This window comes from Ramularia collo-cygni (genome assembly GCF_900074925.1).
Source record: "Ramularia collo-cygni strain URUG2 genome assembly, contig: RCC_scaffold01, whole genome shotgun sequence".
In the NCBI taxonomy this organism is placed as follows: domain Eukaryota; kingdom Fungi; phylum Ascomycota; class Dothideomycetes; order Mycosphaerellales; family Mycosphaerellaceae; genus Ramularia; species Ramularia collo-cygni.
Window position 1 is genome coordinate 3,157,385 of NW_019716255.1, and position 24,951 is coordinate 3,182,335.

Consider the following 24,951-nt stretch of genomic DNA (forward strand, 5'->3'; position numbering starts at 1 on the left):
ATCCGGAATGGGTCAGTGCTCCGGGCTCACGTGCATTGCCACGTTGGATTCCTCGTACCGAGACCGTGGTGCTTGCTGGACTAGAAGTGTCTCCTTCTGGCAAGGCGCCAACGACGCCTGAAGACAAGTCGAGCGATGTCGTACAAATATTTCTCGCCTATTGGAGTGCCATAAGGTTCAGTCAAGAGGCGAGTGACTGAAATGACCCAAAGGCCAGCTTAATCTGGAGTTCTCTGGGCGGCGCATCTCATTCCGATGCGTCGAGACGCGGTAATGTGGGAGTCAATTCGCGAATTCGGGTGGGAGAACCCATACGGAGGAAAATTTTGCGATATGTGTACTTTCTCCATCATCAGGTCCTCGCTGTCTGTGATGAAACTCTCTGGTAGTCGACGTCGCTTGGTGTTGAAAGTCGAAGCAAGGAAGGGGGAAGCGAAGTTTTAACCGAATCGCTGACAAAGATGACGCGCATTTGTGCAACCGGAAGGATCACAACTCTGGACGGCAGTACGATAACCTCGTGTCAACAACACCAGAATGCCCAGATTTCCACTTGTTGACGGCCTTCCTGGACTCATCCGCGTACTAGAGTGGAGAAGGTAACTAGCACGAGTCGATGTGCCTTCACCTGCAGAGCATTTGGAGTCCGGAATAGTCGCAGCATCCACTAGGCGGCAAATTGTCCAGCCCGGGGACGCTTGATTGAGCACATGAAAGCTGCGATCACAAATTGTCTGCATTCGAGTCAACTCGAAGCATCGCTGAGAAGTTTCCAACCTCCGAGTTGAAGCTTTGCGATGGAAACGGCGCCACGAGGCACGCCGTTGGGCCTGTCCAAGCTGCTTCGCAAAGACAAAGACAAGGATTCTCCTGGCGTTTCAACCACTTCGCTGGCCAGCAGTTCCGACAATGGCGCTGGGATAACCCAAGGAGCCACGGTGGAGAGCAGTGGGCTTCGTGCATCGATGGAATCCGCCATGGGCAAGGTCAAAGAACGCACGCGTCGGCACTCTGTCAGCGACCGGGGACGCCGTGGTAGTGACGAGTCGCGACGTTTGTCCACGCTGGTATCCAAAACGAAGCACCGGGTGAAGAAGGGTTTGAAGGTTGCCGATGTTGATTCGGAGCGCAGTTTCAGCATGGACTCCAGACTGGATGYCAGTGGGATCRGGGGGAATCAGTCAGACTATGAAAGCGGACGCAGCAGTCTATTGACTGATGATGAACGATCAGATCCAGATGGGTGAGTGCTTCCTTCACCATCGTTCCCTTCGCAAACAACGCCCTTCGCAAATGGTAGGTTTCGGCACGGACCGAGAACGACGCAGGGATCGCCAGCAACGCAACACGCATGTGCCATGCCACGCCGTCCACGTTCCACCCTCTGGCATATCTGCATTCGCATACTCGGTGCTAGATCAGCGGTCCACTCTTTGTCCACTGGCAGGTCCAGCAAGACGATATTGCCCAGATCCTTGCTCTGCCGCCGCCGCCTTGACAGGCACGCTCTTCTTTGTTGACATCCTCGCAGCGATATCACAGGCAACAGGCCATCCATACTTCCCCGCCAGTCTCATCAAGGGTACTTGACTTTGTCGTCTCCAGAGATCAACGCCCAGACAAGTCACGTCCTGCCCGGCCAGGACGTGCACACCTTGACCAACACGTTACCCACCGCCGGCTTGCCCACCATTGAACACTCATTTCCCCGCATCGTGGAGCCCAACAACACCTCTTCCACCTCATTACCCGATCGCAGCTCGTCACCCAGTGGCAAGCTCCGCAGTGCCTGGACGCTCCCGCGTAAAAAATCCGGTGGGGAGATCGAGCCGGCCAAGGCGTTAGGGGGAGGCGGAGGCGGAGGCGGAGGCGGAGGCTTGGGAGGCATCTTCAAGTCATCCGGCAGAAGAAATAGCGTAAATACACAGGCTTCGAGCGATCACGACGTTCCCCTGTCGCTTCCTTCAAAAGACGACGTCAAAAGTAGCAGCAAGGCAGGAAAGAAGCAAGTGCCAGCAACTCCGAAGCAAACGCCCATTCAAACCGACATTCCTTCCACGCCGCAGAACCTCCACGAGCCACCTACCACCCTCGTAACCCCACCAACACCCATCATCGATACACATGCCGATTTTCCGACAGTCGCAAAGACATTCACTTCACCAGCGGCACGAAGCTTAAACTCGGTCGACAGCATACGGCACCGACGAGCGCAATCCGCCACATTTCCAGGCAAACTATCGTCTTCCAGCAACGCGCCTCTACCGCCCACGCTAGAAGAAACCAAAACTCCAGGCGGAACGCTATCTTCTCCCGCCCCGACAACAGGCTTTTTTTCCTCGGTGTTCTCCGTGGCACAAAAGGCAGGTGCCCAGTTTACCAGCACTATCGGACCGGCGCAAAAGAGCAAACCGACTGGCACGATATCAGCAGACACATCGGCTACGGAGGAAGTGATCCCTGGGCCAGATAGCAGGCCGGCAACGGCACCTGTCGGGCGAGAGAAGACAGTTCTTGCGGTAGAGACACTCGGCAAGGGCAGTCTTAGCCTCAGCCATCTCGGCATTGWCGAGGGGGAGAGCGAGGCGACTATGCCGTCCGCCGCAGAGTTGCAAGAGCACGATGCCCAGTCTCAGAACGGACAAGGCACGAAGAAGGCAGAGGAAGAGGCCGCTGCCCGTGCTGTCTCATCCGCATATGAAAAGCCGGCTCCTTCGGTGGTTGGCGRGACTGTCGGCCGTCCCGGGTCGGTGGCATCTGTTGACCGGCTGACATCAGTAGGCGAGCAGACTCCACCGAGAACCGTAATCAACGGCAGTTCCGGTGGAGTCAAACGATCGGGTAGCGTCCGGAGTAAAATGAGTGGACGACGGAAGCACAGGTCCAGCTCGGCCACGCAGGCAACGTCCAATTCTATCGCTGCCGCTATCATCAACAGCAGCTCTGGGCTAGCCAATCCGGCCATGAATGGTCTTGGACACAGACTTACTGGATTTGCTGTCGCTAGCAACAAGCGCAACAAAGACTTTCATCAATTGTTCCGGAGTGTGCCGGAGGATGACTATCTGATCGAGGACTACAGCGCCGCGCTGCAACGTGATATTCTCCTACACGGCCGTCTATACGTATCCGAGGGCCACATCTGCTTTTCCAGCAACATCCTCGGATGGGTAACGAACTTGGTCATCAGTTTCGACGAAGTGGTGTCTGTGGAGAAGAAGAGCACTGCTATGATCTTCCCAAACGCCATTGTGATTTCTACACTCAACGCTCGGAATACCTTCGCCAGTTTCGTCGCCCGAGACTCGACATATGAACTTCTAATAGGGATCTGGAAGATCAGTCACCCCAATCTGAAGAGCTCCCTGAATGGCGTGCAGTTGGACGAAGGCGGTACAGGAGACCGGACCGAGGTGGCAGAAGCCGAGCTCTCCGATGGTGATATGGACGATGTCACCGATGATGAGGTGTACGACGAAGACGATGATGACGATGCGGGAAGCTTTTCGGACGCTGGAATGCTGGCGAGTCATGTTGAGAGCGAGCTCGGCGACCATACAATCAGCCGAAAGCCGTCCGCCAACGCATTGGGGCCATCTTCGCCTCCGGCCGGCGCAGCTCCGCGTGGGTTGGAGGCGACGGACGCTGTTGTTACCGGTGCGGCTGTCAGCAGTGACTTCCCTGGAGCGCCCACGCATGAGCCTACGCAGTGCACAGAGCCGGGAGAGCATTACGACCGGCCTTTGACCGATACCATCATTCCAGCACCGCTGGGCAAGGTCTACTCGATGATGTTCGGCCCGGCATCTGGCGCTTTCATGCGCAAGTGGCTCGTGGAAGATCAAAAGTCGAGAGAGCTCAACTATGTGGATGACAAGACTGGACTGGACAACGAGCACCCGAGTTTTACATTTGATTACATCAAGCCTCTGAACGCACCTGTTGGGCCGCGACAGACGAAGTGTATAACGACGAATACYGTGAAGGCTTTTGATCTAGAAAAGTCGATCTCGATCGACTGCAGTACTCAGACACCAGATGTTCCCAGCGGCAATGTGTTCACGACTAAAACGAGGTACTGTCTAATGTGGGGACCGGGAAATTCTACGCGTATGATTGCGACGTGTACGATTGAGTGGACTGGCAAGAGTTGGCTGAAAGGTGTGTCCATGAAGATTGGTTGACGGGAGAGAAACTCGCTAATTATGTGCAAAGGACCCATTGAGAAAGGTGCAAACGACGGTCAGATCGCCTACGTCAAGGCCATCATCACAGCAATAGAAGCGGCTGTGACCGCCAAACCTCCCGTCAAAGGCATAGCTCGCAAGGGCAAGCGGAGAGACAAGAAAGAAGTCTTTGATGTTGATGGCGCGGCCGCAAAGCGCGACGCAGCAAATGCGGCAGTGCAACAGTCCAGCGGCTGGGGTCCTCTGGAACCGGTTCGACAGATTCTGGATCCTATAATTGGTATCATCGGACCGTTGATTACTTCTCAAGTAATCATTATCACACTCTTCTTGCTCCTGGCCTACAATTGGTTCTTCTCAGCAGGTCGAGGTTCTTCCGCTGTTGGCTCGCACGGGTACAGTCTGGAACGCATGGCGGCCTATGAGGCCATCTGGCAGAGAGAAGAAAACGCGCTCTGGGATTGGCTAGATGATCGCGTGGGGCTCGGGGAAGGAGCTTACCCTGAGCGGCAAAAGGTGTTGAGGATGCAGAGCATGGGGAAGAGGCTCGCTGATGAGAGGATGGAGGGAAGACAGATGAGCGAGGCTATCAGAACCACAGAGGAGAGGCTACAGGCCCTGAAAGACGCTGTGCAGAGTAAAGTGGCGAAGGGAAGAGCGACGGACTGAACAGCGAAGCGGCATTTCTTTGGTTCTTTCATTACATAGCGTTTGAGCGAATTGGTTGTTASGATCTTTATCGAGTTTTGTCACTTCAAAGCAGTGAAAACATCGCGTTTGGACGCCTTCGATGTCACCAGATAGACGCTTTGTAACCCTTCCCCGAGTTGTTCACTCCCTTTCTACGTGCTGATACATCCTTGCGGTTGTTTGTGCGTCTGGGATTTGCATGTGAACAAATAAACTGCGAAACCTATAGAAGATGACGTATCTGGACCGGCGAAAGAGGAATTTGGGGTCGCAAGGCACCAACGACGAACTTCAGACCATCCCTCCGWCTGCCACACACGCAAAGGATCTCCTCAACAGACTATTAAGACACATTCATCGATCGAACTAGCTGAACGGAATTTCCGGAAGGTGCGCAGCCTTCGGGACCAGTCACGACAGATCGAGTAAGCGCCGCGACTTGGTAGCTTTGCGGAAGAGTTGCACACTTTCAACGTCAGCTTGTGACGAAACATTGGAAAGAAGAACAAAATGTCTGGCCCATCGGTTGTTTGTATCAAGCGAAAGCGTGGGGAACACGCGCCTGATGCCTTGCTGCTGGAGCGGCCGGGCAAGAGGCAACAAGGCGGGATTGGCGAGATTCAATACGTACGACAGAAGGACAACAAAGACGATGGTCAAGTGGAAGAGGCGGGATTGAAGAGTGGAACGGCCCAACCAGAGCGCGTGACTAGAGGGAAGGGAGACGGAGAGGGAGGGGGAGAGGGAGGGAACATGTCTGCAAGCCACGGGCCATGTCAATCAGACGTCAAGCAGCGCAGAACGTTCCATCTCAAGCGGCCGGCAATGCTGGAACCCACTGGCTCTGGATCCAAGAGGCAAAAGCGGAAGACCGAAGGCGTTGCTACGTTCGTCGAGAGAAGCATTCGGCAGCCAAGTAGGATGCGGTCCATCCCGGACTTCAGCAAGCAAGAAATGAGTCCGAGCAAACCATATTCCAACCCTGAAGCACCCCTGAAGCGTCCGGGGCGGAAGGCAGCGGTGAATATCAGTGGCAATGTCACGTTCCCCACCAGGGCGCGTAATGCGCAGGTCGATAACGCTGTGGCGAACAGTCTGCATGAGTACGCRCAGCAAGTCGTCGCCAAGGAATCCAACCCAAAAATCACCGCTATTCCCAAATTACCAGCACAGCGGAGCCGGGAACTGCACCGACAGAGTGCGTTACGTAATGTTTTTAAAAATGCCGATGCGGACGGGGATGCGGAGATGGAGGACGAAGCTGACTATGTCTACGACACCTACATCCTCGCACCCAGCTCTAGCGATGGCGCTGTGCAGGCGACTGCGTATGACTCTCTCGGCAACGTGGGCTATCTAGTCATCACCGAGGAGGACCAAGACGTGTGGGAGACGTATCTCGAGGACGAGCCGAGCGATAAGGATTGGAACAGCGACGAGGAAGACGAGAATGCCGAAGACTGGTATGGCGCCGACTACCCTGACGAGGAGTTGGCGTCTGACGATGAATTCGGTCGCAACAATGATCACGGCTTCCGCTCTCGCGGCGCTGCAGATGATGAAGAGTGGGACGAGGATACTGGAAACTTCTCCGACGAGGAGTATGACCGTCAGATGCATCCGTGGAAGAAGATGTCGTCGCAGCTACTCTAGCTGCCGCGGACGATTGCGTTTCTGACTGTTTGACACACTGTTGCAAATGAGGAATAATTGGGTTAGAGTAGCTCGCTCGCTGTCAGCAAAATTGTCTCTGGCGCCAGCTCCGGCCGGATGAAATGCATGGCCCCTTCCAGCAACTCTGAGTGAAACCTTGCGCTTCCCGTGTCCCGCTTCACAGCAGCGGGACGGCGTGGGTCTCCCTCATGTCTCGAAGCTCGTCCCCGTATTCGTGCGCTAGCAAGGCCGTCAGCCTCGTCGCCGTCGTGCTCGTTTCGTCGTCAAGTCTGCCTTTCACGCAGGACTCATCTCGGTCTGCTTCTCTGTGCGGCTCCCTCCCTAGTATAGTGCTGCTGACACTGCTAGTGCCTTTCGTGGCCTCTGAAAGGTGCTCCTCTGTCGGTTTTGGTGTGAATATGGATGGAGGATGCCGTGGTAGGGGAAATACGGTGGAGTGTGGGATCGCCTGGGATGGCGTCAACTGCTCGGTGGGAGGTAACCGATTTGAATGAGAAAGGCCCTGGAGAAATTCCCGGCCCGAAGCTCCACCTCGCGACAGTCAGCAGAGAAGGTGCCCGGTCCGCTCTTCAACACCTCCGCGAGGCCCCAGTCCTTTCTCGCGCGGTAGTAGACCGACGTCAAACCTCCCTTGGAACGCTGGCCAAAGATTTCGGCGAACCGGTCTTCGATCTCGGGCCAGCTCTGATCCCGCATGATGCGCGCGTACATGATGAAGAACTTTTGCTCTTCACTGTACAATGGTCGAGGGGCCCGGGGTCTCCTGCTCATGGGGTCGGTGGGGGACCAGGGAGGACTCGTGCTCGCCGCATCAGCACGGGCGGTGTCTCCGGAGTAAGGGCGTGGTTGCAGAGGAGTGTACTCCGTATACGCGAGCTCACTTCTCGCCTGACTCGACTGGGCAGCTGACATCGGCAGTGGTGAAGAGATGGGTGGATCTTTCGGAGGGATGCTGGTCGCTGCTTCCTGCTGCTGGCTGGGCGCAGCAACTTCAGTGGTCAAAAGCAAGTGGATTGGGATTCTTCCCGACCTGCGGGCCGCCTCATTTCCACTATCCATGGCTCGATATAGGACACGGAGTTCTAACGAGAATGTCGGCGGTTAGCAGCAGTATCGATTAGGAGCCCTGGAGTCTGGTGACAAGGATGAGAGTCTCGTTCAGAGCAGCGGGCCTCTCAGGAAGGCAATCGTTATGCAGTGGAATGCATCTGTCGACATCCTAGTTCCTCATGCTCAGCAGTCTGCAAGAGGGCGCATTGCGTGGGGCGCTACCAACAAAGATCCATCACCAGTCAGGTCGTAGTAGAAGAGAGAATTTCAAGCTTATGCACGTGCGCAAGTAGTCGGCATCGAACAGCGTGAAGGCAAATCGGCTGGGGACGGTATTTTTCACGTTGTGTCGCTGGCCCGACAAATCGACGCGAGATTGGCAGATCAATTGGTGCTGTTATCTCCGAATGTAGTAGAGTTGTGTGCCACGCGGGTCCACTGCCTGGTGACMAAAGGTTGTGTTTGTTGTGTGGCGACAAGTGCATCTGATGCATCGCGTTGAACGATCAGAGATCGTAAAGTCCAGCCCTTGGTGCGTCCGTACAGCTATCGGAGCCCTCGAAGCAGCCGAGCAAGGCCACTCAAAGGACGCGGAGCGGAACAAGCCCTCGAGCCTATGACCGAGGACTCCAACATCACGATGTTCTGCAGGATTCCTTCGACGGTTTCACCGGAACGTGCTCCGAAACAAGAGGTTTGCGTAATCCGCCTCCGTTACGACACGTGCCTGGCCCCACCTTTGGAACGACGGGCAGAAGTCAAGAGTATTGCCTAGGCTGGGCAGCTTCCAAGATGCGCTTCACGGAGTCTGTTCCCTTCTTCGGCTCGTGACTGTGGACCCTGTAATGGTTGGATCGTGGATGCAAGGTGCAGCCTTGCAGGAACCTTGCAGCCGCGTCCCCAGCAGGTGACGGGGCAAGTCATCGGCGTGCGCGGTGGCGGCAATGAGACTCTTGCACGATGAGCTGGGTGACGGCCACCCGTCAGGCGCCGAGTCTGGAGTGAGGCATCGCCGTCATCATGCCGGTGCTAGTTACTCCGTCTTGTCTTGTTCTCATCCACGAAGAGCCACGGCTCCTCCAGGCGGCTCCGAGCGATTGGGACACCAGCCCTTCCCGCACCTTGCTTAGCGCGAAAGGCAGCAGTAAAGCGGCAACATCAGACGGCTTGTTGGTCCGGRTAGCAGTACAGTAGTGCGGTAGGCCTTGCGGCCTGGAGATGCAACTGGACGGAGAGTCGAGACTAGCTGCAGGGAAGGTGATGCCTCGATTATGTTTGCGATCTACCGCCTGGAAGACGATCTTGCGTCCACGTCGAAGCCACACTTAATGTGCATCACTTGATGCTTGATTCTCCTGTCCGCCGATTGGTCGTCTATCTTGGCTCATTGTCATTGAGACGCTCATCCAACGAGTAAGGAGGGAATCGAGATGCCGTTGAGAGAGGATGGAAATTATGTCAACAATGGATCAGACAGCCGTTGAAGCCTTGCTAGTGCGACCCGCCTGTTGTGCCACTGGCGTCGCAGAGGCGCAGGTACCGCAGGTCCGTAGGCGCACAGCAAATAGTAGTGAGAGTAGAAAAAAAAAATTGGGCCCCATATGGTGATGGCGGCCTCGGTCAACACTCCGAGATTTATCGAGCCTTCGGAACCCCACAGCCGGATGCACGTCCGAGCGGGTGGCGGGTTAGCAATGCAGTACAGTCATCTGATCGGCAGTAGTGAGGAGTGTTTTGGATGATGAGGGGACGGGACTGGTGTTTGAGTGCATCTGGTGCTGCTTCAAAAGGCGGCGACCCTTGCTGGGATATGTTGAAGTGGGAACAAGGTCGACTTTACTCCCTTATCAGACGCAGTATCTCATACGCGGCTCTCGGATCCGACGATACAATATCGGACCATGGAAGACTGCATTGGAAGCCTGACTACCAAAGCGTTTTTGTAAACAACCAAACGAGATGGCGGTTCTCGTATGGAATTTGGCCGCTTTTCGACGAATGAAGAATTGAAGCACGCTCTAATTAGACGGCTGATGAGCCTTGCGGCTTTTGAGCGGTGTATGGGACGATACATATTGTCCTCCTGTCCCTTGGGATGAAGAAGATATATTTTGCATTGGGCCATTGATGACTGTACATGTGCCAATATCCACGCTATCTGCAAATGGAAAGCACATTGTATGCGAAGATTTACAATAGCCCAAACACGAATGCACACGTGGTCATGCGTAGCCCTGTATGTAGGCAATAGCAGAAGTCAGAGCGCCGACTGATCGGRCTGATGCGCTCAGTGCTCACTCAAGGTCAGGTGGCTTACACATGTACGCTAGCTGGCCTCCTTTCAACAGCGCGCTGGACCTCCGACKCCGAAAAGTTTTGATGGAAAACTGCCTGACGTGCTTCAACGCTGCATTCGCATCTTCAGACATGCATTACTTCACGATAGCAGGCATTCCTTCGTCTAGGCATTGTAGCATGTCGTCCTTAGTGTACCTTAAGACGAAGACGTGGTGCATGATTTGACACTTTCAAGTTTCAATACCTACTTTCCCAGTGCTCATCGACGATACACCATTCGACACCTCAATATCTTGACATCGCCGATACAGATCATAGAGATCTGGTCCCGATACAGCGGCTCATCTGGAACTTTGCATAATTGTTTTGACTTTAGAACTTCTCCGTGAGAGCTGTTAGGTGAGGAGGGAACGCTGCTGCTGCTGCTGCTCCAGCTGCAAGGTCATGTCTCCGCGGGCGGCATGCCACTTGGCACGAGGGTCACGACGAGTAAGCTTTCCTCGCTGGAGCGTGTAGCCAAATTTGCCAGATTCAGCATGACCATAGTCCGTGTGGAATGCGCGCAATACGGAGCACACGACTTTGTGCACAAGGATGTCGTTGAGGTCGTCTGTCGTCCGGCTTGAGAATCCTAGGAAGCCCCCAGATTTGCCGTGAATGGATCAAATGCCTGAAGCCGGAGACGGCTACGCGGATAACTATCACGTTGGTTAGCAATATAGTTTCGCCATGTCCGAGCTTTGGCAACATCAGTCCTTCTCTGACGCAAATTCCTAGAGCTCTTTGATGGTCTCCTTGATGAAAACATTCGTGGCTCATAGCCGCTTTCGCTACTCGTCACGTGCACACATCTTTCCCAATGCGGATGCAGCGCAGCGCGCTTGTACCTGTGGGTGGTTAAATTGTACGCCGTTAAGACAGAAGTGCTGCGTCAATGCTCTCGCTGGAGTCACCGACTCTGGGAGCGATGTTGTGGGAACTGAGGCCGGCKTCTGTGAGCAATCTGCTGTCAGCAGCGCGTCCGCCGCCTCGGCGATGGGAGGTAATAGGCCTAAAGGAGGTAACATTCAGCGTCCACTCGGAAGGCATGTCGCCGTACAATGCAATCCCACCCGCAAGCAGAGACAAAGGTCTCTTGCCCATGAAATTGTACTAGGATAGCTGACAATAGGCAGTATTAGAAACGAGATCGAAAATCGTGTCGACGAAGGAGTGAGATTAGGGCCGCGCAGAGAATGATCGAGAAGAGCCGGGCAAGGTGACCAGGAGACGCAGTGTCCATCAACGTCATGTCGCACAAAACTCGATGGGCAAAAAGGAGGTGCCCTTCGACTGCGACAGAGTTCCGATGCTGTCAGTTGCGAGCAGTTCGAGGGCGTCTCTCGCGTGTCAGGGACATTGCCCTCGTCGTGCCGATAGTGTGGTTTCGATTATACAACGCCCAGGACTATCCTCGCCACGGCTTAGCAGCTTGGTGTGTAAACATCGTGGAACCCACAGGCTACAGCGATAAAGGTCGGGCGACATTCGTAGGACGACAGCCGAGGGGTGGTGGACGGTCGCRCCTCCAAATCTCTTCTTTCATTACAACTTGCCATCCGACGAGGAAAGATGCGGTCTAGCGAGCGTGGTGGAACTGCACCCATCATTGCGTCGTACAGCACACGCTGATCGAGCAACACTCCCGACGCGTGGGTCCTGCATTCACATTACAAACTACCTGAAAAAGAAGGAAGAAACTACAATCAGTCAGGCGGAGCCATCAGACTGCGGTCACCCAAGGAAGCCGCTAGTCTACGCTAGGCGATGTGCTGCCGTGACCTACCCACGGCTACATCGCACTCTGGGTAAAGGATACCGCTGAGGGATGTGACGCGAAGAACATGGCCTGCGCAGCATGTGGAGTCACGCATGCGACAGACAGCGCTTCCTACAGCTCCAGGTAAGGCGTCTAGCGCCCGGTAAGGGAGCAGGAATAGCGGGCCTAGCTGGCAGCAGGAGCGGGTCTTAGGGACTCCAGCTCCTATCAAGCGCCAATGGCCACCAGCTGTCGTAATGTCGGGCACTATCGCTAGTGCTTCGGCGAAAGACATTGGGTTCCAACCACGAACGGCTTCGGTATACCTCCGCTGTCTTCGCCTAGAGCCAGAGCGTAATGGCGACGCTCTCCACCGCGACCCACCCACCCACCACTTGAGGAGGGTGTTCAGAGCCCATTACAAACTTGGATTTCCGGTCCAGTAAGTTTTCATGACAGACGCGTACGCGTGCGATGKTGGCGATTTCTGCTGCCTCCTATTCCCTTCTCACCTCACGTTGAGCCCCTTTTCCTTACCCCATTGTATGACATCGCACGCATTTCATATCTCCCAGTAAACGCTGAGTATCTTTTTCAAATGTTTCATTATCCTTTTATTCCAAATAGTCACATGCCAAACCATACATTGCTTGGCGCGTACCAAAAAAAAAAACGCTCCTTCACAACCAACCACACTCAAAAGCAAGACCAGCTTGACGCTGCTGCCACTTGTCGCGTGGCAGCATACGACTGGTGCGTAGTGCAAACATCTTCATCATCACCAGCCACCGAGCGACCAGGATTTCTTGCCTGCCGGCATCCTGCATAATGGGGTTTTGGAGTTTCTGGGAACATGTGCATTCGCGACGGCGCGGAGATCCCTACCGGACCCACATTGGCGCATCAGCCCCACCGTCGCGGTGGAGGTAGAGGCAACTCCGTCGGTTTACTGTATCCACAGCTCCGAATAGCCCTAGCCTTCCTCCTCGCTTACCACTTCGCTGCTCTAGCGTCTCGGGAAGTGAGTGACGAGAATTTGACGCAATATATGCGCAATATACCCGGATTTGAAAATATGGCTACAGACTGCACTTTGCGTTGGATGACGAGACTGTAGAAGTATGCTCGGTTCAGATGTGGCGCATCAGATAAGACATGTGGGACGAGTGGGTTGAGAGCGTAGATGAGCGTTTGGGACGTGATGGAAGAAATCTTGATATTGGGTTGCCTACATCGAAGTCCCAGCGGACTGTGCTGCTTCTTTGCTCATCTGTAGTTCGGTGTATATCAAGACGACTGATTTCTCATGAACATGAGTGATGCTGTGGGTCTAGGAGGAACCTGTAAGGCGTCCCTGTATGCGAGCTTCGGCGACCATYTTTGGATCGGAGAGTGATGAGACCACAGGATACCAGTAACTAGATATCTGATGGGTTGGGAGAGTCACCATGTGTTACATTCGCGTTTCTGACCATCAAGCTAACGTCTCTCCCAAAAGCCCACATATAGCGCCCTCGACGCCGGTACTGTTGAAGTACTCGGGGGCGCTGTTGTTGTTGTCGAGAGTATGATCATGTTACTCTACATTCGCCCTTTACTGAGGGCGGCTTTGGCTTCCAGAAGACGGCCGTTTGGTCAGAGTTCCCCAGTGTTTAACAGGCATCGTCTCTTCGCCCCTTTACCCAGCTAGAGGGCTTTGCGAGGACTTCAGAAGGCTCCGCTAGCTACTACGATGTATCCGAGTTGTCATGTCCCCCTCTTCACTTCCGAGCCGCGTCTTAGTCGATGAAGGCGTCCGGTGTGGCACTGTGGCTAATGCGTGTAGTGACCATCGTAGTTCGAGGCTATCTGCCGTACTTGAGCGTCAGCGTAGCAGCGACCGTTAGTGGCAGTCCGTCGTCGGGGACAGTCATCTGTTTGTCCTCGAGGGGGAATATCTTGTAGAGGCCGGAAGGGATAGGAGCCGTGATGAGTGCCGTTGGTAAGAAGTCCCTTCCAACGAAAGCGCACAAAGTAGATGACTAGTGGTTGTGATATGGTCGTTCAGCACGCTCGAAGCTGGCATCTCGTGTGGGAGGCATCGATGATGGCTAGGGGTGGCTCCCATCTCTCATGTTGTCTATCGCCTCGAGGTCACAGCACGCTCCGAGACGGCAGACAACGCAGCTTGTTGTTAGCACATGGCGTCAACGATACTGCTCGACTTACACGGGATTGAAGGTATCTCAACGCTGCCTTACAGCAAGCTAGCAAGCTGAAGCTCCGGTGGTATGCATAAAGAGCCCACGATCAAACTGGTATGGATCCACAATGATCGACAGAGAGGACCTTTCACTTCAACACGTAGGCTCGCTGGATCAAGCAACCGCTCACCCAACATCTCTGCCCTCTGGAGCAGGCACTCACCCAACATTGTTTCCTTGACTCAAGATAGATCGGCCGTCCGTATGTCGAACCGTCGTCTATCAAGGACTATGGACCGGCGGGACTAGTCGTTGCCAAGTTCCGGCGGCAACAGCGGCGACGAGCTATACAACCAGACCTTCTGACTCCCGCACAGCTCTGAAAGGATGCTACATCGTTATCGGATGTGAGACCTGGTCGAGGATCTACGACGACCGTTTCCCTGTCATCACTGCCTACATTGAAATTGGAAGTAGCGGCCTCCAATACAGACTGTGGCCCGCACACAGGACACACGCTAAAGGAATAGGGAGGTTTTCATCCAGTATGCGCACTCCATTCTGTCGACGACTGACGCGGATTGGATCGGACTTGCCGCTCAGATTTTTCCGAGTGTACGACTGGGGATGTACCTCTCGCCTTTACAGAGAATCGTTCGTCCGGCAGATTGGTCCTTCCTCTCCCCGTCGCTCTAAACCTCCCACCCACATCATATGACTATGCATCCCTCAGACGCGAAGGCCGACACCCACGAGGCTCCGAATCCACACGTCTAGTGTACTCATCTATGACCGCAATCCGTCACTCCATCAACTCCTCAATTCAAGCTCGCTCCCATTCCCACACCATTTCCGCCTCGCAGAAACCTCGCTCCTAAAGCGAGCAATGTCTATCCTCTCACTCCTCCATCTATGTCAGTCATTCTTTGACACTATTCTCGTGACCCCTAGCATCACAACCATGAACGCAGCATCCCTGAGTCCCCTGCAGAGTGATCAAGATGAGTGAGGATGCATGTACACTCTCMAGCTCATCTGTTGAAATTCACGAAGCATATCTCATCACTGATCAGGGCATATCATACGTTGTCACAAAGCTATCATCAGACGACTCCTCCTCCAACCCCGCTGAAATTCATTTCCGTTGCTCTGGAATCACGAGTCATCAAAGTCACAGTTCCATTTCATATCCCTAGGTCTGTCTACCCTCTCGCCTGTTTCATTGCTAATATCTTCTCACCGACAAGTCGGACAGGGAGACAAGACTTGGACCCACTCCCACAGCAAGTGATGTCGCAAGAAACTCATCAGGGTTAAAGTCCTTCCCAACTCCGAAGGTTTCCCCAGAGATGAAGACGATACCTCCTAGTGGCACGACGCAGCTCATCAGACGACATCCTATCAGAATGGGATCAAGGTCCCCAGGCCATCCAGAGCAAGAAAACATATCCCTCACCTGCCGAAATAAGCAACACAGTCCATCATCAACAACCTCATTTACAACCAAACAGGAGTGGCTGCGCCAATGACCTTGCCCTCTTCGGTGACTCCCAACACCACCCTCGCAACCTCCGCTAATTTCTCCCCATCAAATTCCAACATCGACACAACTCCTTCCTCACTATCGCACATTGCAAGGTACTCTTTCCCGCCAAACTCCTCCCTCCAAGGCGCGGGCTCAATAGCATTCGCCAATCCCCCACTCGTAGGAGTCTCCCAGACATACACCGGAACTTCCGATTCCAACATGCCATCTTCCCGAAGCCGATACACCGCCACGAACCCTTTGGTGTCCTTGGACAATCCCCTCGTAGAAGCATAGAGATATTTCGGTTTCATAGGATCAGGTCCCGTAGAATATCTCACTTCATCCGCCCAGAAATCCCCACAATTCTTTCCTTGCGGAAGAATCTCCGCTCCTTGGACGTGCTGCAACTCCGTCACACCACCTTCTCCCAAGGAAAACACATCAACCATACTACTATGTTCCTGCAAAGAATATAGAATCTTCCCATTAGGATGCGGCCAAGTATGCCTCGGTCCATCATTTCCTCTAGGCGCCCTAAACTTCCCCCCAAATCGCAACGGGGGCTCCTGGATTCCTCGCTTGGAGTGCACTACCGCATACGTCCAAATACAATTCCTTCCGATATCTGCAATGTACAGTGCCTTTCCATCGGGAGAAAGATCGACACTATGCGCTCCATGCCGCAGACCGCCGAAATCTCCATGCGCCACTTCTCCGCGCTTTTCAGATTGGTTTTCGCCCTGATCGGTGACGAAATCCAGAGTCTGGACGAGGTTTCCTATGGAGCCGTCGGCTTCGAGACGGAATACTTCCCCCGAAGGACCGCCTGCTGAGAAGAGGTGGGTGGAGTTGGAGCAGACATAGCCGGAAAGAGAAGCGACCTGTTTGGCATTGAGGAATTGGATTTCTCGGGCTGAGGATTTGAGGTGGTAGGCTGCTACGGAGGGTTTGGTGGTCCAGGCTGTGCAGTAGAGGTATTCTTTTGTCGGGGAGAGGGAGAGCCAGGAGTGGCCTGCTATGGCGGGGTGGTCTTTGAGGAGTTTGAGAGTTGCGGAGGGTTGAGATGGGGAGGGAGGGGTGAATTGGAGGAGGTAGAGGGAGGGGTGGTTGAAGGTTCCTACTAGGAAGTCCATGGTCTCTTGATATATGTCTGTGATGTGATTGCGCCTATTCTAGGATTCCGCTCTCAGGACACGCTGATTACTTGGCAATGCTTTTGTTCATCAGGTGGATGTTGTTCAAAGTCAATGGTTGCAACACGTGAAGTGCCGAGGGGAAGAAAGAGGAAGCGGAATCGACCCCGCCAACAGAGACGTGGAATATATAGGTACGCGGGCCGGTACCAGCATCATCATGCTCCATGCCGTTCTACCCGAACAAAGTCGCAGTGCTGCAATACGAGCGAACGACTTCGGGGGAGGGAAAAGTATGTGTAGTACGTCGGTTGATAGAACACCCTCCCTCAAGTCTGTGAATCATGAGTTGTTCGGAAAGAAACGGCAATGTCAACGAATTGAGAGGGTAGAAAGTTGATCCGGACTGACAAGGGTGTCTCGCGATAGCATACCTACTGCACTTGGTTGATCGTTCTCGTCAGGAATAAGTTAGGCCTCTGTAGTTCTACATGATTCATATCCAGGACGAAGATTTGACTTGGGCAAGATGTCTTCCATTGTCTCACCCAGCTGGATTTGACAACCGATCTCAGTCTTCTTCCCATCACATCACATCACGTTACGATTAGATTAGATATAAGACACCTTGGTGCCCATTCCCACCGTCTCCTTCACTTTCACCCCTGCCCTCTCCAAACCTCTGCGAAGCTTGTCTCGCAGATCTCGCCTGGCGATCAAGAGTACAAAGGCTATGAGGAACATCAGAAACCTCGCCAACGCTAGATTGGTCCCGGCGACATTTCTCGAAGCCTGCAGGACCATCTGCTGCAAAGATCCAATAGCTGAAGAGGCACGGGAGATGAAATTTGTGGGAGGTTTGGAGACGCGGGTGGATTTCTTTTGAGACGAGGGCTTCGAGGAAGGTGGCGGAGGAGGAGGTTTCTGGGCCGAAGGTCGGGTGTTCGAAGACGAGGAGTTTGGTCGAGGGCGAGATTTCTCTGCCTGCTCGGCCTTTTTGCGCTCTTCCTCTCGTCGCTCCTGGTCTCGGAGTTTGGCTTCCWCGCGCTCCCTCTGCTCTTCCATCTCCCTCTCCCGCAGTTCCTCCAATTCCTTCTCACGCTGACTGAGACCTTCTTTCTCGTCCTTTAGCTGCGCCAGCGCGTGTAGGAATGCCTCCCGATGTTCATCGTCCAGCACATCGTTCATCTCGATGAACTCTTTTGCATAATCCCACTCCTCGTTCGCGGGCAAGACATGCAGGGTGTATAATTCCAGAATCTTCAGCCGAACTGTCAACTCCTTGGGTGAGGAGGTGCCCGTAGACATGGGCGTCGCAATCCCTTCCTGCATGAAAGCCAGCTGAGCAGCATCGGCAGAAGCGGAGAGATATGCCTCCAATCTCTGCTGATTTAGTTTCTGATCCTGCATGTGTGTGAGGAGGAGGGTGGACAGATTGAGGACGACATCGGGGTCGACATCTCCTTCAATCCCGGCATACCCATGCTGCACCACTTCCTCCCACACATTCCCTTCATTCGCTTTGGCGAGCAACTGTCTCCATTTCGCCGAACCGAATACATGCTTCCCTTCCTCGGCCCCCAAATCGATGATGGCGTTGATCAACGRGAGGTAAAAGACCCAGACCTTGGTGCGCGTGCCCTTGTTGCTCTGCGTGACGGGTGCCGGTCGGAAGTCGGAGGGAGATGTGGACTGGGGAGTGACGATGGGCTCGAGGATTTCCAGCGCTTCCTTGAAACGTTTGGTGAGGTAGAGTTGGGTGGCTTGTTTGTACGCCTTGACCGTCAGGCTGGCCGTCGATCGGGGGCGCGAGAGGGAGGACAGGGAGGTGGAGAGGTAGGCCGAGTCAGAGGATTCGCGATAATTGATCGTCTCGGTGGAGGCCATCTTATCCCTCCCAGGTGATGATGAGGGATTTGTGGTGGTGAAGGGCGAATTCCCGACGTGGTCAGCGCGTGGCTACGAAGGGGAAGTTGGTGTTGGTGTTGGCAGCTGTTGCGCTGGAATGCCGAGGCCGACGACGTGATGCGATGCCGATGATTCAAGCTTGAGATCCGATGCCAGCTCCTCCAATCACCCGCCAACCATCAATTTTGTAGGGCAATATTGACATGTAAAATCCCATCAAACAACATCATCATCACCAGCATTCTCACTCGTTTGTTTGCTGCATTTGCACCGCATCGTATCGGCGTCGAGCAACTCGGACTGTGAATTCTCCAATAAACGGGCATCCCTCCATTTCCCCAGCAATCATCGTGGCATTGCTCCCTCGACGCCACCTCTGCCATCATTTGCACCAGGCAAGTGTCCATATCAACCGCAGCAACGTTCATCATGTGCCGACGATAGCACGAGCCAGACTTGGACCTGTACAAACCCCATCACAATCACCGCACCTGCAGCATCAAGTTTGCTCTTTCTGGTCGCTGTCTCGCATTACCAACACCTTCTTCCCTGCAACAACAACAACAACACCATCTTCAAGCAATATCACCAACGACAATCCCATCAACATCACTCAGCCTTTCAAGAAGAGTAAGAAGAAGAAGTACCCCAAAATGGACGTCGACAAGACCTCGTTCTACCCGCTCCTGCTAGACATTCTCACCGACATCTCCACCGCCCACTTTGTCACCATTGACTTGGAATTGAGCGGCATTCCCACAAAGGATCCTGCGGCAGGAAAGCCCAACCTCCAACAACGCTATCTCGAAACAAAAGAAGCTGCCGAACGCTATCAAATCCTCCAAATCGGCCTCACGTGCGTGGAACAGGATGTGGAAAACCACCGGTACATTCTCAAACCCTACAACTTCGATCTCAGTCCGGTGATCGACGAGCGCGGGCTGGATGTGGAACGCATCTTCTCCTTTCAATCCGGCGCGGCTGAGTTCCTCCTCAAAGTCGGCTTTGATATTGGTCGTCCTTTCACACATGGAGTTCCATATCTCAACCATGCCGAAGCCAAGATCGCGAGAGACAAACACACCAAACGCAACGACAAGAACTCCATGGCAGACATCTTCATCAAGCCCACCGAAGTCGAAGCCCTCGCGTTCCTCTCCCGCGTCCGCAAAGAGATTGAAACCTGGCTAGCAAGCTCCAGCATGGACACGCCCGAATTCCTCAACATCAATCCTCTCATCCCGGCATCGGAGATTGGTGAGGTCACCGTTCCTTCCGAACTCTYTCGATTTGAGAAACGACTCGTCCATCAACTCGTCCGCGCCGAATTCCCCACCCTGACATCCATCTCCCGGAGAGGCTTCATCCAACTGCTCCACTTTGACAAATCTCGTGAAGATCGTATTGCTGAAGGCCGGAAACGCGATCTGGAGGAGCGCATTGCTCGGCAAAAGGGATTTCGCTGGATCATCGATGCTCTCTCGGGCCAAAATATCTCCAACTTGGATCTTCGCGAGTGCGCAAAGGACGCCGTGACTGGAGAGCACATATTCGTGGACCTGGACGATTACAACGCGCAGTTCCATCGTGCGGAACGACTGATGAGAGGGAGGCCGAAGGTGCTCGTGGGACACAACTGTTTCTTGGATTTGGTTTACGTCTACAGGACATTCATTGGTGAACTTCCGGATACTGTGGAGGGGTTTCAAAAGGCTTTGCATGAGTTGTGGCCGGTGATTGTCGATACGAAATACATGTCTACGCATAACTGCGGTGACATCAGTCCTGCGAGTTCGTTGGAGCAGATTGCAGATCAATTGTCGGCATTGAAGAAGCCGGTGGTGGAGACGGATGAGGATCACGGAAAGTATATGGATGTCCAGGCCTTTCACGAGGCTGGCTATGACAGCTTCTTGACGGCGCAGATTCTCGTCAGATTGAGTGCCAAGCTGGAGAAAGAAGGGGAGTATGTCGATGGTATCGAGGAGACATTTAACGGGCTCAAACTGGGGTTGGAAGATCAGGTAGATGGGCAGGATGAGGAAAGGGGCTTCACGCCCGATGATGAGAAGAAGGAGTGGAAGCCCAAGTCGAATGGCAAGACCAAGCGTTCCGGACCTGATCGCACGACTGTCAAGATGGAGGGAGGCATGCCGAGATTCGGCTCGGACTTCTGGAGAGTATATGGAAATCGATTGAGGGTGTTTGGTACCCAGGAGGGTGTTTGTGTCTTGGACGACGGAGCGCAGTCGCCTGGGAGTGAGGAAGATGGCGGTGTGGGACTTTAGGGAGGGTCGGCGTACGATATGGAGAGATTTCTCCTCCGGATGAGTCATGTAACGAGAGAGCAGCCTGTTTACGAGTGGAGGAGATTGAGTGGCAGGACATGATCAGTCGTTTGATCAGACTTGCGAGAACTGTCAAATGTAGGTGCGAGCGATCCTAGGCAGTTGCTTGCATTCATACCCCGCACTATCATTCGTCGTGCATTCAATCCTGTCGTTTCATCTACGTGACTTCTATGCGATGCCTTTTTCAACATCTTTGCTTGGTGGATGGATTGGTCGTGAGGTCGTCTATAGCTCCAGATCGCTCCATGCCCTCCCTCATTCACCTCCTTCCAGGCCTCTTGGGTCTCGCGAATCCAGAAGTACTGGGTTTCAACTCTGCAACACCCTCTTCCGCTGCATTCCCACCCACCAATTCCGCAGTAATGTCCTCCGGCTCCGTCCCTTCCAAGCTCCGCCCCACCACAATCCCCACATCCCTCTCGGCAAACGTCCTCGTCCAGCTTTTGCCCGTACTATACACCATCCTCTCTTTAATCTTCGATGCCGTCGGACACGTGTAGATAAACACCACCCCGTCCTCTCCCTCGGCCGAATAAAACGAATATCTCGGTTCCGCCGTCGAGAGTTTCCCCGCAACATCCTGCGCCTGAACACCACTTTCATCCCCCTCGAGAACCAACTTCTCATCTGGCAATCGAAATCCCAACTGCACCAATCTCCCCCTCTCCTCTTTCACACTCCGCAAAGCAGCAAGCACTCCCTCCCCGACATCCAATTCCACACCCGCGCCTTGCCTCACATACCCTTTCCTACCACCCGTGCCTCCACTCTCAATCATCTCCGCTTCCCGCACGCCTTGACTCCCTCTCTCCTCCTCCGTCAACGGCGCCTCCAATTTCTCATGTCTCTCATGCGCTTCCCATCCCTCCCGCGTCAATTCCTTGGCTTCCGTCACGAACAATGTCTCCCGAAACCTCTCGATGCCCAATTCTCGCACCAGCGTCAGGCGTGTGCTGGCGAAGAGCATCTTCTGCCGCACGGGCGCCGTGTTGGGGACATAGGTGACGGCGATGTATCCATCCGCGGCTTCGGGGGCGCTTTTGATGATGATGTAGAGGGTTGTGGTGGGGGTGAGGTGAGTGGACAATTGAGAGAGGTCGGACTTGAAGTCGGAGGCGGTCGAGGGGATGGTGAGATGGGGGATCAATGTCTCGTTGGAAATGCTGACGAGGAGGAAGCGTTGAGAGGGGTCGGAGACGAAGGCGTTGAATGTGGATTGTAGTTCTTGGGAGGCTGAGATTCCGGATTGCATGGTGGAGGGAGGGTTTGGGGGTGTGTTGTTGGGTGGGGGAGGCTTGTTGTTGTTGTCTTGTGAAAGTGAGATGGGAGCTTGGCGGGGCAACTTCTGCGTCCGCCGTCATCGGCCGGAGAAGACGTCTCAAATTCTCAATGGCAGGCTTCAAGGTTCACGGCACAACATCTCCTCTGCAGTGAGAGTCCTTCATGATGGCCGGAGCCACTTTCACAACAACTTTGCAACTGWTGACTTCGCGGGCCAAGTACGAATGCCAGGATGCTTGAGAGGACTTTGTGGGTCTGGCAAAGCTCCGATGCAAAGAGACAAACGATGTAGGTAAGTAAACTGCAAATAGCGATGGTAGCCATCTTGTAGAGTCGGAGTCCTACCATCGCCACGACGGGGCCGACATGTACAGGAACGACTCGCACTTGATGCCTCAATAATACCATCCATTCGTCTCGAACATGGTCAATCATAATCATGACCATCATGACTGCACTCGGCTACCATTAGGAATACACGCAGCCCACCACCATAGATGCACCAAGACCTGTTGGTTTACCAGATGATCTCCCCTGACGCTTCCAAACACTATCCCACCCAAGCTTGGTTTTGCTTTGCTTTTCTCGCCGAGTGTTGCTATGCAAGACAGAACAAATTGCCATCCGCCTCCCTTGCGAGAGATCTCTCCTCCCATCCGTTGAACACGCGACACGGATTAGTGCCGCTTTTGCCGACTCGCCCGTGCTCACATCACGGTTCCGGGACATACCTCCTCAGCGTGAGCGGAGCAGTCAGTCCAAGCCATGGCCCYCACCACAAATCTAGAAATCGGGGAAGAGAAGTCGATGCCTGTAGCAWGTTAGTCCAAGACTAGCATCTCAGTTAATCCTCAAGACACTCACGGATCGTCTCCCGTAGCCCCATACGCCTCCGTCTCCTCGGGATACTTGTCAAACAGACTTGCATCTCCCGCTCCACCCCTGACAGGCGGCACATATGGCGCATCGATGTCCTTCTTCTGCAATCGATCCCATGTCACCTCTGCGAACCACGCGTGTTGCATCACATCCCCACTCCCACCATGCAAGTTTCCCAATCGCTTGGTCAAATCGGCTGTGATGAGTTTCGAGAGGAGATCTTGTGCATCCGGGTGGATGTATGGTGGATACTTGACCCGGCCTTTTAAAATGTTCTCATAGATCTTGAGGGGGGAACCGGAGTCCCAGAATGGCGTGAACCCGGCCAACATTTCAAAGATCAAGATTCCAAGACTCCACCTGCGTGGCATTAGCATTCATCATCAATCTGCTCGCAGTACAACAACAATAACATACCAATCAACGCTCTTGTTGTATCCCTTACTGCTAACAACTTCAGGCGCTAGATAGTCCGGCGTTCCACACAATGTCCATGTGATGTCGGGAACTTCCTTGGCGAACCCAAAATCGGTGATTTTAATGTGTCCGTGGCGATCAAGGAGTAAGTTTTCAGGCTTCAAATCGCGGTAGATGATGTTCATGCTGTGCAGGTAGTCGAGGGCGAGGGTAACTTCAGCTGCATAGAACTTGGCCACGGGATTCGGGAAGCGCTGGAGCATGTCAGTTTTCATCCCTCCCTCACCATCGCAACACGACGCACCTGTGACTTTCGCAACAAGCTGAACAGCTCACCGCCTTCAATAAAGTCCATGACCATGTACAAGTTCTTGGAATCCTGCCACGTTCCCCAGAGCGTGATAAGAAATGGGTTTCTACACCTTTGCAACATCTTGCGCTCATCATTTGTGTGCTCCACTTGCTTCATTTTGTAGACCTGGGCCTTCTTCAAGACCTTAACAGCGTAGAAGCGCTGGTTGTGCTTGCTCTGCACGAGGTGTACACGTCCGAATGACCCCGTGCCAAGTGTTCTTGAAATGGTAAAGTCGGTCAGGGTGTATTTGCCTTTGGTCTCGCGTAGTGGGTTGACATTGGGCTTGCTGGGTGGGATGTTGAGTGTTGGAACACTGCCATTGCCATTGCTGTCGTTGCCGGCGTAGGCGGAGTCGTGCTGCGAGCCGTTGTAGCCTTGTTGTGGGGTTTGTTGGGGAGCGTGGCTTTGAGTCGGCTGCACGGTTTGGTAATTCTGGCCTTGCATGGCCTCGTCCTGTCTGCTTGAGGCAGATGGCGTGGTAGCGGAGGTCGTAATTGGCGGTTGCTGCTGCGGCTGTTGCTGTTGCTGCTGAGGTTGTTGTGCCACTTGTTGCGGCTGGGCTTGCGCTTGCTGAGGCTGCTGATGATACTGCTGCTGGTTGGTATCGCCTGACGGGCGCTGGCTGTCCGGAAAGAAGCCGCTGTTCTTGGAGAGCGTCTGAGAGATGGGAGAGCCAATCTTGCTGCTATTGCTGTCGACGGTGGGGGAGGTGGGCGAAGCGACCTCGTTGGACCCTTGCGAGTCCTTGGTACGCTTCTTCTTGAGGAACCCGAGCGACGGCATTAAACTTGACTCGTTGCCCTTGCGCTTCTGCGGCACGCAGGATTCTGGATGATTGGTGGGGTTGCCGGTAGAGGGCGCCAATGTATTCGTGCTCCGCGACTGCGGGGAGTGAGGTTGGGGTGGAATGTTGCCGGGATGTATGCGATTGGGTGGAAGCGGCGCAGCTTGGGGAAGACAAGCCTGGTAGATATGGACGAACAGGGCGGGGTCGGAGAATGCTCAGGTGTGAGTGTACCTAGGACGAATGGACTAGGACTGCGATTCGTGAGCGATCGGCGTCGGTGTCGTCGGCGGGAGGAGGGTTTGCAGGGCGACAATCCAGTAGGTAGGTGGTAATTAACGAGAGGCTTGAATGCGATGCGATGCGATGCTCGATGCGCAGGGAGGAGAAGGGCTTGGAGATGAGAGGTTGGGTTGGGGTGGGTTGGACAATGCC

At 54.1% G+C, this 24,951-nt stretch overlaps 8 protein-coding genes; 3 read left to right on the forward strand and 5 right to left on the reverse strand.

Moving 5' to 3' along the window:
- Positions 1-797: 797 nt before the first annotated feature.
- RCC_01051 (uncharacterized protein) lies at positions 798-4,856 on the forward strand (the record flags this gene model as incomplete). XM_023766291.1 has 3 exons in its annotated part: positions 798-1,243; positions 1,532-4,161; positions 4,216-4,856. The coding sequence occupies 3 exons, from the start codon at positions 798-800 to the stop codon at positions 4,854-4,856; spliced, it is 3,717 nt and encodes a 1,238-aa protein (XP_023622059.1).
- Positions 4,857-5,387: 531 nt separating this feature from the next.
- On the forward strand, positions 5,388-6,530 carry RCC_01052 (uncharacterized protein; the record flags this gene model as incomplete). Its single annotated transcript, XM_023766292.1, has 1 exon — positions 5,388-6,530. The coding sequence occupies one exon, from the start codon at positions 5,388-5,390 to the stop codon at positions 6,528-6,530; it is 1,143 nt and encodes a 380-aa protein (XP_023622060.1).
- Positions 6,531-7,010: 480 nt separating this feature from the next.
- Positions 7,011-7,610, reverse strand: RCC_01053 (uncharacterized protein; the record flags this gene model as incomplete). Its single annotated transcript, XM_023766293.1, has 1 exon — positions 7,011-7,610. One exon carries the CDS (start codon positions 7,608-7,610, stop codon positions 7,011-7,013), a length of 600 nt encoding a protein of 199 aa, XP_023622061.1.
- A 7,767-nt stretch (positions 7,611-15,377) lies between these two features.
- On the reverse strand, positions 15,378-16,541 carry RCC_01054 (related to Muconate cycloisomerase 1; the record flags this gene model as incomplete). Its single annotated transcript, XM_023766294.1, has 1 exon — positions 15,378-16,541. One exon carries the CDS (start codon positions 16,539-16,541, stop codon positions 15,378-15,380), a length of 1,164 nt encoding a protein of 387 aa, XP_023622062.1.
- A 612-nt stretch (positions 16,542-17,153) lies between these two features.
- RCC_01055 (uncharacterized protein) lies at positions 17,154-18,428 on the reverse strand (the record flags this gene model as incomplete). The annotated part of the gene is made up of 1 exon (XM_023766295.1): positions 17,154-18,428. The coding sequence occupies one exon, from the start codon at positions 18,426-18,428 to the stop codon at positions 17,154-17,156; it is 1,275 nt and encodes a 424-aa protein (XP_023622063.1).
- Positions 18,429-19,102: 674 nt separating this feature from the next.
- RCC_01056 (related to CAF1 family ribonuclease) lies at positions 19,103-20,737 on the forward strand (the record flags this gene model as incomplete). Its single annotated transcript, XM_023766296.1, has 1 exon — positions 19,103-20,737. One exon carries the CDS (start codon positions 19,103-19,105, stop codon positions 20,735-20,737), a length of 1,635 nt encoding a protein of 544 aa, XP_023622064.1.
- Positions 20,738-21,059: 322 nt separating this feature from the next.
- Positions 21,060-22,052, reverse strand: RCC_01057 (related to TWF1-twinfilin, an actin monomer sequestering protein; the record flags this gene model as incomplete). Its single annotated transcript, XM_023766297.1, has 1 exon — positions 21,060-22,052. The coding sequence occupies one exon, from the start codon at positions 22,050-22,052 to the stop codon at positions 21,060-21,062; it is 993 nt and encodes a 330-aa protein (XP_023622065.1).
- Positions 22,053-22,864: 812 nt separating this feature from the next.
- RCC_12022 (probable cAMP-dependent protein kinase type 2) lies at positions 22,865-24,515 on the reverse strand (the record flags this gene model as incomplete). XM_023766298.1 has 4 exons in its annotated part: positions 22,865-22,892; positions 22,946-23,320; positions 23,378-23,631; positions 23,682-24,515. The coding sequence occupies 4 exons, from the start codon at positions 24,513-24,515 to the stop codon at positions 22,865-22,867; spliced, it is 1,491 nt and encodes a 496-aa protein (XP_023622066.1).
- Positions 24,516-24,951: the final 436 nt, after the last annotated feature.